Raw genomic sequence first — 14,218 nt, forward strand, 5'->3', positions numbered from 1 at the left:
CAGTCCAAGGGACTCTCAAGAGTCTTCTCCAATGCCACAGTTCAAAAGCATCAATTCTTCTGTGCTCAGCTTTCTTTATAGTCCAACTCTCACATCCATACATGACTACTGGAAAAACCATAGCCTTGACTAGACAGACCTTTGTTGGCAAAGTGATGTCTCTGCTTTTTAATATGCTGTCTAGGTTGGTCATAACTTTCCTTCCAAGGAGTAAGTGTATTTTAATTTCATGGCTGCAGTCACCATCTGCAGCGATTTTGGAGCCCCCCCCAAATAAACAGCCACTGTTCCCACTGTTTCCCCATCTATTTGCCATGAAGTGATGGGACCAGGTGTCATGATCTTATTTTTCTGAATGTTGAGCTTTAAGCCAACTTATTCACTCTCTTCTTTCACTTTCATTAAGAGGCTCTTTAGTTCTTCTTCACTTTCTGCCATAAGGGTGGTGTCATCTGCATATCTGAGGTTATTGATGTTTCTCCTGGCAATCTTAATTCCAGCTCGTGCTTCATCCAGCCCAGCATTTCTCATGATGTACTCTACATATAAGTTAAATAAGCAGGGTGACAATATACAACCTTGATGTACTCCTTTTCCTATTTGGAACCAGTCTATTGTTCCATGTCCAGTTCTAACTGTTGCTTTCTGACCTGCATACAGATTTCTCAAGAGGCAGGTCAGGTGGTCTGGTATTTCCATCTCTTTGAGAATTTTCCACAGTTTATTGTGATCCACACAGTCAAAGGCTTTGCCATAGTCAATAAAGCAGAAATAGATGTTTTTCTGAAACTCTCTTGCTTTTTCAATGATCCAGCGGATGTTGGCAATTTGATCTCTGGTTCCTCTGCCTTTTCTAAAACCAGCTTGAACATCTGGAAGTTCACGGTTCACGTATTGCTGAAGCCTGGCTTGGAGAATTTTGAGCATTACTTTACTAGCATGTGAGATGAGTGCAATTGTGCGGTAGTTTGAGCATTCTTTGGCATTGCCTTTCTTTGGGATTGGAATGAAAACTGACCTTTTCCAGTCCTGTGGCCACTGCTGAGTTTTCCAAATTTGCTGGCATTTTGAGTGCAGCACTTTCACAGCATCATCTAGGATTTGAAATAGCTCAACTGGAATTCCATTACCTCCACTAGCTTTGTTCGTGGTGATGCTTCCTAAGGCCCACTTGACTTCACATTCCAGGATGTCTCAGCATACTGTAGGTATTTAATAAGTACGTATTGAATAGTAAGCTAATCGAGCATCATAGACCTATGACCTCTAATCCCAGACCCCTGCCCTATGATATCCGAGCCTCGACCTCTGACCCCAGACCAAACTAACCTATGACCATTGACATTTGAATCATGACCCACTGACCTCTGACCCTTGATCTATGACAGTGGACCCACCCCTCCCCTATGACCTTTGACCCTTGGCTTCTGAGGACATAGCTTTAAATCAACACTGATTTGGGACTGTGCCACAGGGACATCAGTGCTTCATTGTCATTGTGTTTTTAAGCTTTTAAAAATTAAAACAGTTCATTTAGTTCAAGAGTCAGGGATTTGAGGCAAAGTGTCAGAGACCAAAGTTCACAGAGTCAAAGATCACAGGGCGGGGTCTGGGGTCAAAGGTCAAGGCTCAGATATAGACGGTCAGACAGTCCAAGGTCAAGAGGATTGAGGATCAGAGGTCAAATGGCAGGGTTCCTGGTTAGAGTTCAATGGTCAGTGGTCAACGGTCAGTGGCTAAGGGTCTCGGGGATCATAGGTCACAATTAACCATCAAATCTGCAGGGAAACCACCTGAAGAAGGCAAATTCCTGAAGGGTCAGGTGGTGACAAATAGATAAATTTTTCGTCTTTGATGTTGACTTCATTCTCTGTTCCTCTGGTGCGTGATTCATCTGGTATGTGAAGTTTTATTATTTTTTTTTGTTGTTTGTATGTTATTTGATTAGATGTGGAGGCGTATAGATTAGGACTGGGGTCAGAAGTCTTGGGCTCCAAAATCACTGCATATGGTGACTGCAGCCATGAAATTAAAAGACGCTTGCTCCTTGGAAGAAAAGCTATGACCAACCTAGACAGCATATTAAAAAACAGAGACATTACTTTGTCAACAAAGGTCTGTATAGTCAAAGCTATGGTTTTTCCAGTGGTCATGTATGGATGTGCGAGTTGGACCATATAGAAAGTTGAGAGCCAAAGAATTGATGCTTTTGAACTGTGGCATTGGAGAAGACTCTTGAGAGTCCCTTGGACTGCAAGGAGATCAAACCAGTCAATCCTAAGGGAAATCAGCCCTTAATATCCAAAGAAGGACTGGTGCTGAAGCTGAAGTTCTAATACTTTGGCCACCTGATGCAAAGAGCCAATTCATTTAGAAAAGACCCTAATGCTGGGAAATACTGAATGCAGGAGGAGAAGGGGATGACAGAGAATGAGATGGTTGGGTGGCATCACCAACTCAATGGACATGAGTTTGAGCAAGCTCCAGGAAATGGTATAGGACAGGGAAGCCTGGCGTGCTGCAGTCCATGGGGTCACAAAGCGACAGACACGACTGAGCATCCAAACAACAACAGAGGTCAAGGGTCAGAAGTCAGATGTCAGAGGTTAGAGTCAGTGGTCAAAAGCTCAAGGGTCAGAGGACAAAGGTCTGAGGTTGGGAGTCAGGGGTCAGAAGGGATGTGGTCATGGTCAAAGGTCAAATGAGCAGGGTCTGGGGATTGTGTGGGTCTCAAGCCATCTGCTCCCCAGGTGGCGCTAGAGGTAAAGAACTCACCTGCCAATGCAGGAGGCACAAGAGACGTGGGTTCAATCCCTGGATCGGGAAGATTCTTGCCTGGAGAACTCCATGGACACAGAAGCCTGGTGGGCTACAGTCCATGGGGTCGCAAAGAATCAGACATGACTGAGCGAAATGTACACACACAAGCCATCCCCATGGGTCAGGATCATGTGTACCCAGAAACTCCATATCTACTCTTTTCCTGCAACATGTCTTGTCCCCTCTGACATTTCCAACATCTGAATTGAGGGTGTTGCCCTGATTAACCCATGGTCCTTTTTCTTTTCTTAATCTTGTTGCATTCATTTGAGTTTGGGTACTTTTGAGTGGGTCGCTACTCTGTGTTCTGCTGAGTGAAAATCTTTGGTGGTATCATATTAATATCATAGCCTATTACATATCTAATTCATAGGGTCATCACTGTCTGGTTTCCCCTAGACTGAACTCAGATCATCTTACTTGCAATTTGATTGTTATTTTATATTGGAGTAGAGTTGATGTCCAATGTTTTGTTTGTTTTAGGTGTATAGGAACTTGAAGCAGTTATGTATAGACGTATATCTATATCTGCTTTTTTTCCTCATATAGGTTATATAGTTTGTTCGGTAGAGTTCCCTGTTATATTCAGTAGTTCCTTTTCCATTATCAACTTGATATATATCAGTGTGTATATTTTCATTCCAAACTCTTAATTTAGGCCTCCCTTCTAACTTTCTTTAGATAATCATAATTTAGTTTTCTCAGTATGTAAGTTTGTTTCTGTTTTGTAAATTAGTTCATTGGTATGAGTTTATAGATTCCACCCGTACGTGATATTTTATGATATCTGTCTTTTTCTTTCTGACTTACCTCACTTAGTATGATAATTTCTCGGTCCATCCATGCTGCTGCCAATATCTTTATTTCTTTCTTTTATGGCTGAATAGTGCTACCCTGAAAATCGGGGTGAACATGTCATTCTGAATGATAATTTTTTTTTGGATCTAAGCCCAGGAATGGGGTTGCAGATCATATGATACCTCTATGTTTAGTGTTTCAAGAAACCTCCATACTGTTTTTCCATAGTGGCTTCGCCTTTTACATTCCCATCAAGATGGTAGGAGGATTCCCTTTTCCATACATTCTCTGCAGTATTTGTTCTTTGTAAACCTGTTCGATGATGGCCATTATGACCAGTGTGAGGTGGTACCTCATTGTTGTTTTGATTGGTATTGATTTAATAATTAGTGGAATATCTTTCCATGTGCTTTTATTATTTTACACCTTGTGAATACAATTTCTCTCTTGAGACTGGCTCCTTGAAAGTTGGCCCTGTTTTGGATTCTTTTCTGATGATTTACTCCAGGACATTTCTTGAGGGCAGGTGACATTTACAGCCCTGTCAGACTTGTGACCATTAAGAGCCCTTCAGCACCTGTTTTAAGGTGTGTATATTGATCTGAACCAGCTAATTACTCCCTGTCCCCTCCTTACCTTTTCGGTAACCATAAGTTTCTTTTCTAAGTCTGTGAGGGTGTTTCTCTTCTGTAAAGTTCATTTGTATCCATTTTTAGATTTTACCAAAAGTGGTATCCTATGATACTTGTGTTTCCCTGTCTTATTTCAGTTAGTATGATCATCTCTGATGTCTTCCCTGTAACTGGAAATGGCAGCATTTCATCCTTCTTTATGTCTGAGTAATATTGCAATGTGTATATGTACCACATCTTCTGTATCTATTCATTTGTCCTTCTGCACTTAGGTTGCCTCCATATCTTGGCTATTGTACCTAATGCTGCCACGATCTTTGGAGTACTGGTGTCTTTTAAAATTTTGGTATTCTCTGGATCTGTGTCTAAGTGTGGGATTGCTGGGTCACTTGGTACTTCTATCTTTAGTAATCTCCATACTGTTTTTAGTGGATGTACTGATTTACAGTTCTGCTAATGGTGTAGGGAGGTTCCCTTCTCTCTACACCCTCTGCAGAATTTATTGTTGTAGGTTTTTTTTTTACATATGATTTGCCTTGGGGGTTTCCCAGGTGGCACTAGTGGTAAAGAACCTGCCTGCCAATGCAGTAGACATAAGAGACATGAGTTTAATCCCTGGGTCAGGAACATCCCCTGGAGGAGGGCATGGCAACCCACTCTAGTGTTCTTGTCTGGAGAACCCCATGGACAGAGGAGCTTGGAGGGCTACAGTCCACAGAGTTGCAAAGAGTCGGTCATGACTGAAGCAACTTAGCACAGCACAGCATGACTTCTTTGGAGAAATCTGCATTTAGATCTTTGGCTAATTTTTTATTGAGTTGTTTATTTTTTGATATTGAGTTGTGCAAGTTGTTTGTATGTGTTGGAGATAAATTCCTGTTCTTCGTTTGCAAGAATTTTTTTTCCATTCTGAGGGTTATCTTTTTCTTTCACTGATGGTTTCCTTTGCTGTGAAAACGCTTTTAGGTTTATTAGGTCCCACTTGTTTATTTTTGTTTCATTTTTCATGATTCTAAGAGGTGGATCAAAAAAGAACTTGCTGCATTTTGTGTCAAAGCTTGTTCTGCTTTTTCCCTCAAGAGTTTCATAGTATATGTCCTTTTATTTAGATCTTTAATCTATTTGGAGTTTATTTTTGTGTATGGTGTTGGGAAGTAGTCTAATTTCATTCTCATTTTCTTGCTAAGCAAGCTGCATGCTGTCCTCCAGAGTGGCTACTCCCAGTTTCCATTCCCAGCACCACTGTAAGAGGGTTCCCTTTTGTCCACACCCTCTCCAGCATTTACTGTTTGTAGAGTTTCTGCTTATGGCCATTCTGACCTGTGTGAGGTGATACCTCCTTGAAGTGTTGATTATTTGCATTTCTTTCATATTTAGCGATGTTGACATCTTTTCAGGTGATTTTTTAAAAACATACTTATTCAAGTTGGCTTCTTACAGGACTTCCCTATTTTAATATTTCCCCAATGACCTCCCCTAGGAAATTTCTTGAGGGTAGGTGTTTTTTAACTTACAGCCCCTCAGGCCTTGTGAATGTAGGGTGCCCACGAGCATTGGTTGTTGTTATGGGAAATGACCACAAGGCGGCAGCATGTGTTTATGCCCTACTCTGGTTACTGGGAGAACCAGTGCCTTAGGGAAAGTACTGTTCCTGGATTGTCAATTAGGGTGGAATGTGCCAGAACAAACACCCAGGGCTTGTGTCCCATTCCTTCTTCCTTCCTTAACCCTATCCCCTGGACACATCCCAGATCCTGTAACACGACTCTGTGGAGGGTGCTTTCATCCATAGGTGGGGCGACCCTAAAGAAGGAGGCTGGAGGTGGGAACCGGACCACCAGGAGACATGGAGCCCACGCGGCTTTTCAAAGCTCTTCCAGCACAGAGGCTCCACATCCTTTGGGTTCAGTAGGCATAGTTTCGCTGCAGGAGGACCTGCTTGGATCTGTAGGTTGTGAGCCCATGCAGAGGGGAGTAGGCACATCAGATCCATGGGGCAGGGCTCATTAGCTGGCACATCCTCCCCAGCTCCATCAACCCCATGACAGTCCATTCTTGGGATCCAAGCCTGCCCAGGCTTCAGGGATGTGACAGTAGCCCAGGTCACCAAGACCTAAGGGGGATAGAGTTGCATTCTCTTTTTGTAATTTTTATTTTGTATTGGTGATTAGGTGACTTACAATATTGTGAAGTGAAAGTCGCTCAGTCATGTCCGACTCTGTGACCCCATGGACTATAGAGTCCATGGAATTCTCCAGGCCAGAATACTCGAGTAGGTAGCCATTTCCTTCTCCAGGGGATCTTCCTAACCCAGGGATTGAACCCAGGTCTCCCACATTGCGGGCAGATTCTTTACCAACTGAGATATCAGGGAAACCCTTTAATATTGTAGGATGTAGGTTTTTGTTTTTTTTTTTAGGTATAGAGCAACATGATTCACTTACGCATAGATGTGTACATGTCCTTTTTCTGATTCTCTTCCCATAGAGTTTATTATACAGTACTGAGTGGGGGTCCTCGTCCTATAGTGGGTTCTTGTTGATTATTTTTTAAAGAGTAGTGTGTATTTGCTCATCTCTACCTGTTCATTTCAAAAATCTGGTTTTCTCCTCAATTACTCTTTGGAGGGTGGTTCTGCAGGAGAGTATGGCAGGTCTATCTTCATCTCTTAAATGCGGTTTCTTATTCCTCTCTGTATTGACTCTTATCATGTACATGGCACTGGCACCGTAACAGTGTTCCATTTTCTCCATGCCTTTTCCACTATTTATTCTTCATAGATATTTCATGAGAGCCTTTCACACTGGTGCAAAGTGATCCCTCGTTGCGGTTTTGATTTCACGTCTGTCATAGTTTATGACATTCAGCAAGTTTTTATGGGCTATTTTTAAAAACACACTGAGTAGAATTTACTATAAAAGTTTCTTTTTCATGGTGTGCTCAGTTCTTTTTAAAAATTATTTTCTATTTGTTTCCCCTGAAAAAATTTAAAATGTGGGTATCATTTAGAGCCCAGTATTCCCTGTGAATACAAAGTGTCCATGAACAATAGTTATAGAGTTGCTATTTAGAGCATGGCCACAGTACTGCAGAAATTCTTCTATCCCTAGACTTACTACTCTGGTAACCAGAGTCTTAGGGTTAGTCCTAGTTCCTGGTTGTAAATTAGAGTGGAATGTGAGCGTAGAAGCCACCAAAAGCTTGTGTCTCTTTAGTAGTTGTTTTATTTTAAGTTAATTTGTACTTTTTACTGGAGTAAATTTGACTTACAATGTTGTGTTTCCTCTAGAAGTACAGAATCTTGTTCACTTGTACCCATGCAGGTATCTATTCATATCTGGCTTTTTTGCATATAGATTATTACAGATTGGTTAGTACCCATCCTTGGTAATGTATGTCCATGTTGACTACGTATTTTATACGTATCATTGGTATAAGTTAATCCCAACCTCCTATATAACCCTTCCATTCACCATTGCTGCTGCTAAGTCGCTTCAGTCGTGTCCGACTCTGTGCGACCCCATAGACGGCAGCCCACCAGGCTCCGCCATCTCTAGGATTCTCCAGGCAAGAATACTGGAGTGGGTTGCCATTTCCTTCTCCAGTGCATGAAAGGGAAAAGTGAAAGTGAAGTCGCTCAGTCGTGTCCGACTCTTAGCGACCCCATGGACTGTAGCCTACCAGGCTCCTCCATCCATGGGATTTTCCAGGCAAGAGTACTGGAGTGGGGTGCCATTGCCTTCATTACCTTTTGGTAATTATAAGTTTTTTTTTTCCCTTAAGACTATGTGGTTATTTCAAATGTAATTGAAATTTGTATACTGCAAAGCTACAGTCATCAAGACAATATGGTACTGGCACAAAACCAGAAATATAAACCAATGGAACAAGAGAAGAAAGCCCAGAGATAAATCCATGCACCTATGGGCACCATATCTTTGACAAAAGAGGCAAGGATATAAAATGGAGAAAAGACAGCATCTTCAATAAGTGGTGCTGGAAAAACTGGACAGCTACATGTAAAAGAATGAAATCAGAACACCATATACAAAAAAATAAACTCAAAATGGATTAAAGACTTATTAATAAATGTAAGGCCAGAAACTATAAAGCTCTTAGAGGAAAACATAGGCACTACACTCCTTGGTATAAATCACAGCAAGATCCTCTATGACCCATCTCCTAGGATAATGGAAATAAAAGCAAAAATAAATAAATGGGACCTAATTAAACTCGAAAGCTTATGCACAGCAAAGGAAACAATAAACAAGATTAAAAACAGCCCTGAGAATGGGAGAAAATAATAGCCAATGAAACAACTGACAAAGTATTAATCTCCAAAATATACAAGCAGCTCATACAGCTCAAGATCAGGAAAACAAACAATCCCATCAAAGAATGGGCAGAAGACCTAAACAGACATTTCTTCAAAGAAGACATATAGATGGCTAATAAACACATGAAAAGATGCTCAACATTGCTCATTATTAGAGAAATTCAAATAAAAATTACAATGAGATATCACCTCACACAGGTCAGAATGGCCATCATCAAATTTACAAACAACAAATGCTGAACAGGGTGTGGAGAAAAGGTAACCCTCTTACACTGTTGGTGGGAATGCAAATTGATATAGCCACTATGGGGGACAGTATAGAGATTCCTCAGAACACTGGTAATAAAACTACCATATGACCCAACAATCCCACTACTGGGCATATACCCCAAGGAAACATAATTGAAAAAGACACATGTACCCCAATGTTCAGTGCAGCACTATTTACAGTAGCTAGGATATGGAAGCAACCTAGATGTCCATTGACAGATGAATGGATAAAGACACTGTGGAACATATATACAATGGAATATTACTCAACCATAAAAAGGAACACATTTGAGTCAGTTCTAATGAGGTGGATGAAACTAGAGCCTATTGTACAGAGTGAAGTAAGTCAGAAAGACAAATAGTTAATATTGACACATGTATGGAATCTACAAAGATGGCACTGATGAACCTACTTGCAAGCAGCAATGGAGACACAGACACAGAGAACAGACTTTTGGACACAGGGTGGAGAAGAAGAGGGTGAGATATATGGAGAGAGCAACATGGAAATATATACATTACCATATGTAAAAGAGATAGCCAGTGGGAATTTTCTGTATGACGTAGGGAGCTCAAACCTGATGCTCTGTGACAACCTAAAGGGGTGGGATGGGGAGAGAGTTGGGAGAGAGTTTCAAGATGGAAGGGACATATATATATACCTATGGCTGTTTCATGTTGATCTCTGGCAGAAACCAATGCAATATTGCCGAGCAATTATCCTCCAGTTAAAAATAAATTAATTAAAATGCAAAAAAGAATGCCAATAGTTTAGCCAGTCCAGTGTAAGTTAACATGTTTTTACTGATATTTATATCATTGTCTATTTAAATGATTGTAAAATTTTTCACCTAAAAATGATCACACCAGGAATAACAGTAAGCTAATAAAAAGTGCCAAACTATCCCCAAATTTTCATACTTTAAGTAGAAATAAACTGAACTTTGAGAGATTGATTTTGGTTTCAAAGATCATATTTCACTTAATAGTAATCATAATAAAGATTATTTACGTAACATGTTAAACTTACCCTGTGTTAGGTATTTGTGTGGGCCAGTGGTGGGTAGTGAAGACACTGAATATTTTCTCCCTGTCTCTCTGTCAGTATAATTGAAAAACTAAGGTTTTAAATAATACAAATTGAGAAGACTTCATGGAAAGGAGAGAATTTGAATCAGGCCTTGAAGAATAGGCAGGACTTTAAAATATGGACATAGTTGGGAGACAGCATGACAGGAAGAGAGAAAATCCATGCCTGGTTGTCTGAAATAACCCAATATTTTTCTTGTTTCAGGTTCAAGTTTTGAAACTGCTTTTGAATTTGTCTGAAAATCCAGCCATGACAGACGTACTTCTTGGTGCCCAAGTAAGTACTTGCATATTTGTTTTGTCTATACAGATATATGGATTTGTCAGAGAGATCTGGAAGGAAAGATTTATCCCAAAATATTAACAGGAATTATCTCTGAGGAGCAATATTAGAAGTGGTTTTTCCTGCTGTTTTGGATCTTTTTGCCTATATGAATTACCTAAATTTTCTGTGATGAACATATTTTACTTTTGAAAACCAATTTGAGAAAGTCTCCCTGTAATAATAAATTATAATCTTTGTGTCTTTGTTCAATTCAGCGTACTTATATCATCACATCTTTTATACTTGACCTCTTTATGTTCAATATATCTTAGTATCCACTGAAACATTACTATTTATGTGCCTGATGTCGGGCTGAGTGTCAAGATACACCAGTGAGTATAGCATGACGTCGTGCTTGTCCTCACGAACTTACAGTCTAGGGAGGAGACACAAAAAATGTAAGAAATGAGCAAGATCATTAAAAGCTGTGGCGTTTTCAAGGGAGTATAAGTTGTGTTGTGACAGAATGTCTTATTGGAAAGGGACCCTGTCATATTCATCTGCTCAGCCCTATGCCTGGCACACTGTGTGTGCTGTTAGCAATTTGTGAATTAATGAGTTTCTGTGATGACTATATAGAATTAATGAATTTCTATGGTAACTATTTGATGGCACTTAATGAGGAAAAATGACTGCATTCTTTGTTTGTTCAGTTGCTCAGTTGTGTCCGACTCTTTGCGACTCCATGGACTGCAGCATGCCAGGCTTCCCTGTCCTCACTATCTCCCAGAGCTTGCTCAAACTCATGTCCATTGAGTTGGTGATGCCATCCAACCATCTCACTCTCTGTCATCCCCTTATTTTGGCCTTCAATCTTTCCCAGCATCAGGGTCTTTTCCAATGAGTCGGCTCTTCGCATCAGGCCAAGGAAATAGTGTTGTTTAGCTAAAACGCAAAACTTGTTTCCATTAGTTTCTTACACTGTTTCAGAATATAATGAACTGCCTCAACAAAAAAAGACCATTTAGCTATTTAGCCAACTTTCATGGAAGGTTCATTGTTTTACTTGCTGTATGTAGAAGAATGTGCCCAGAAAATAAGAGCTTTAGTTTATCACCATGATGCAAACATGAAGGAAACGGTAACAGTGATACCAAAATTCTAATTGATCATATGTTTCCAAAGAGTAATGCAGTCTAGAAGTAATACACATAAATTTCTCATTTTTCACCTTGTTTACAAAGGGATTCTTTTGACTGCTGAATTTAAACAGTAAATATCATTTACTGTAAATACCTTTCATCATTAACACAGCTACAGTTTGCCATGGTCTTCTGGTTTATTTGGGCTTCCCTGGTGGCTCAGATGGTAAAGAGTCTGCCTGCAGTGTGGGAGACCCAGGTTCGATCCCTGGGTCAGGAAGATCCCCTGGAGAAGGAATGGCAATCCACTCCAGTATTCTTGCCTGGAAAATCCCATGATCAGAGGAGCCTGGCAGGCTACAGTCCATGAGGTTGCAAAGAGTCGGACACGACTGAGCAACTTTCTTTCTTTCTTTCTGGTTTATTTTGGACCGTTTTATTGAATGGTCAATAAAGCTCAAATGAGTATAAGAGGTTGTTCTGAAACCATTTTGTTTTTATTTTGCTTTAGCTAAGCTACTCCAGTTATTTCCTCTACACAGAACGACAGTGACCTTTTTATGTGTAAGCTACCCTTCCACTGTTAAAAATGACTTGTAGTTACTCATCTGGCACGACAACAGTATGTTTCATAACTGCCCTAGGAAGGACCTTGTTCTTCTAGTAGTGATAAGACCTTGTACTCCCAACCCCACCTGCCACTCTGCTTTCAGGTCTGTTCTGATCATTAGAACCTATTTTAGTCCATGAAAACTTTAAACTGTTAGGATGTTTCCTAACTGTTTCCAAAATGTTTTCTAATAATCACCCACTCCTGTTTAATGTATGTAACATACTGTGTGTGTGTGTTAGTCGCTCAGTCATGTCCAACTCTTTTGTGACCTTATGGACTGTAACTCACCAGGCTCCTCTGTCCTTGGAATTCTCCAGGCAAGAATACTGGAGTTGGTTGCCATTTCTTTCTGCAGGGGATCTTCCCAACCCAGGGATTGAACCCGCACTGCAAGCAGGTTCTTTACCAAGTATGAGCCATCAGGGAAGCCCTATATTGGGGTAAGTCAAATCCATCCAAAGGCAATTGGTTAAATCAGTTATCTAGTCTTTAAAGACATTGCATCCAAGTACTGCATTTCAGACTCTTTTGTTGACCATGATGGCTACTCCATTTCGTCTAAGGGATTCTTGCCCACAGTAGTAGATATAATGGTCATCTAATTAAATTCACCCATTCCAGTCCATCGTAGTTCGTTAATTCCTAGAATGTCGATGTTCACTCTTGCTATCTCCTGTTTGACCACTTTCAATTTGCCTTGATTCATGGACCTAACATTTCAGGTTCCTATCCAATACTGCTCTTTACAGCATCGAACTTTACTTCCATCACCAGTCACATCCACAACTGGGTATTGTTTTTGTTTTGGCTCCATCTCTTCATTCTTTCTGGAGTTAGTTAGCATATTGGGCACCTACCAACCTGGAGAGTTCATCTTTCAGTGTCCTATCTTTTTTACCTTTTTATACTGTTCATGGTGTTCTCAAGGCAAGAATACTGAAGTGGTTTGCCATTCCCTTCTACAGTGGACCAGGTTTTCTCAGAACTCTCCACCATGACCTGTCTGTCTTGGGTGGCCCTACGTGGCATGACTCATAGTTTCATTGAGTTAGACAAGGCTGTGGTCCATGTGATCAGATTGGTTAGTTTTCTGTGGTTGTGGTTTGCATTCTGTCTGCTCTCTGATAGAGAAGCATAAGAGGCTTATGGAAGCTTTCTGATGGCAGAGACTGATTGAGGGGGAAACTGGGTCTTGTTCTGACCCAATTTACTTGCTCAGTAAATCTTTAATCCAATTTTCTGTTGATGGGTAGGGCTGTGTTCCCTCCTAATTGTTTGACCTGAGGCCAAACTATGGTGGAGGTAATGAAGATAATGGAGACCTCCTTCAAAAGGTCCCATGCAGGCACTGATGCACTCAGTGCCCCCAACCCTGCAGCAGGCCACCACCAACCCACGCCTCTGCCGGAGACTCCTGGACACTCCCGGGCAAGTCTGGGTCAGTCTCTTGTGGGGTCATGGCTCCTTTCTCCTGGGTCCTAGTGCACACAAGGTTTTGTTTGTGCCCTCCAAGAATCTGTTTCCCCAGTCCTGTGTGAGTTCTGGCAGCTCTATGGTGGGGTTAATGGCGACCTCCTCCAAGAGGGCTTATGCCATACCCAGGTCTACTGGATCCAGAGACCCTGCCCCTGCAGCAGTCCGCTGCTGACCTGTATCTCTGCAGGAGACACTCAAACACAGTTCTGGCTCAGTCTCTGTGGGGTCTCTGGGTGCTGGTGTGCACAAGGTTTGTTTGAGCCCTCTGAGCGTCTCTGGTAGGTATGGGGTTTGATTCTAAACACGATTTCACCCCTGCTACAGTCCTGCTGGGGCTTCTCCTTTGCCCTTGGACATGGGGTATCATTTTTTGGTGGGATCCAACATTCTTCTGTCGATGGTTGTTCAGCAGCAAGTTGTAATTTGAAGTTCTTGCAGGAAAAGATGAACGCATGTCTTTCTACTCCGCCGTCTTGGAGATGCAATCTCAAAAACGATAGAATGATCTCTGTTCGTTTCCAAGGCAAACCATTCAATATCACAGTAATCCAAGTTTATGCCCCAACCAGTAATGCTGAAGAAGCTGAAGTTGAATGGTTCTATGAAGACGTACAAGACCTTCTAGAACTAACACCCCAAAAGGATGTCTTTTTCATTATAGGGGACTGGAATGCAAAAGTAGGAAGTCAAGAAATTCCTGGAGTAACAGGCAAATTTGGCCTTGGAGTACAAAATGAAGCAGGTCAAATACTAACAGAGTTTTGCCAAGAGAACACA

The 14,218-nt window shown here is 41.2% G+C and overlaps 1 protein-coding gene across 4 annotated transcripts in view; it reads left to right on the plus strand.

Moving 5' to 3' along the window:
- Positions 1–14,218, plus strand: part of SMARCA1 (SNF2 related chromatin remodeling ATPase 1) — a 777,971-nt gene that overhangs the window by 140,043 nt on the left and 623,710 nt on the right. For all 4 annotated transcript variants that reach the window (XM_081565725.1, XM_081565724.1, XM_081565728.1 and 1 more), the window contains one exon: positions 10,151–10,222. In XM_081565725.1, coding sequence (XP_081421851.1) covers positions 10,151–10,222 — 72 coding nt within the window. The remainder of the gene's footprint in view (positions 1–10,150; positions 10,223–14,218) is intronic.

Source organism: Giraffa tippelskirchi, chromosome X (assembly GCF_054371585.1).
Source record: "Giraffa tippelskirchi isolate mGirTip1 chromosome X, T2T-mGirTip1v1.2.pri, whole genome shotgun sequence".
Lineage (NCBI taxonomy): Eukaryota > Metazoa > Chordata > Mammalia > Artiodactyla > Giraffidae > Giraffa > Giraffa tippelskirchi.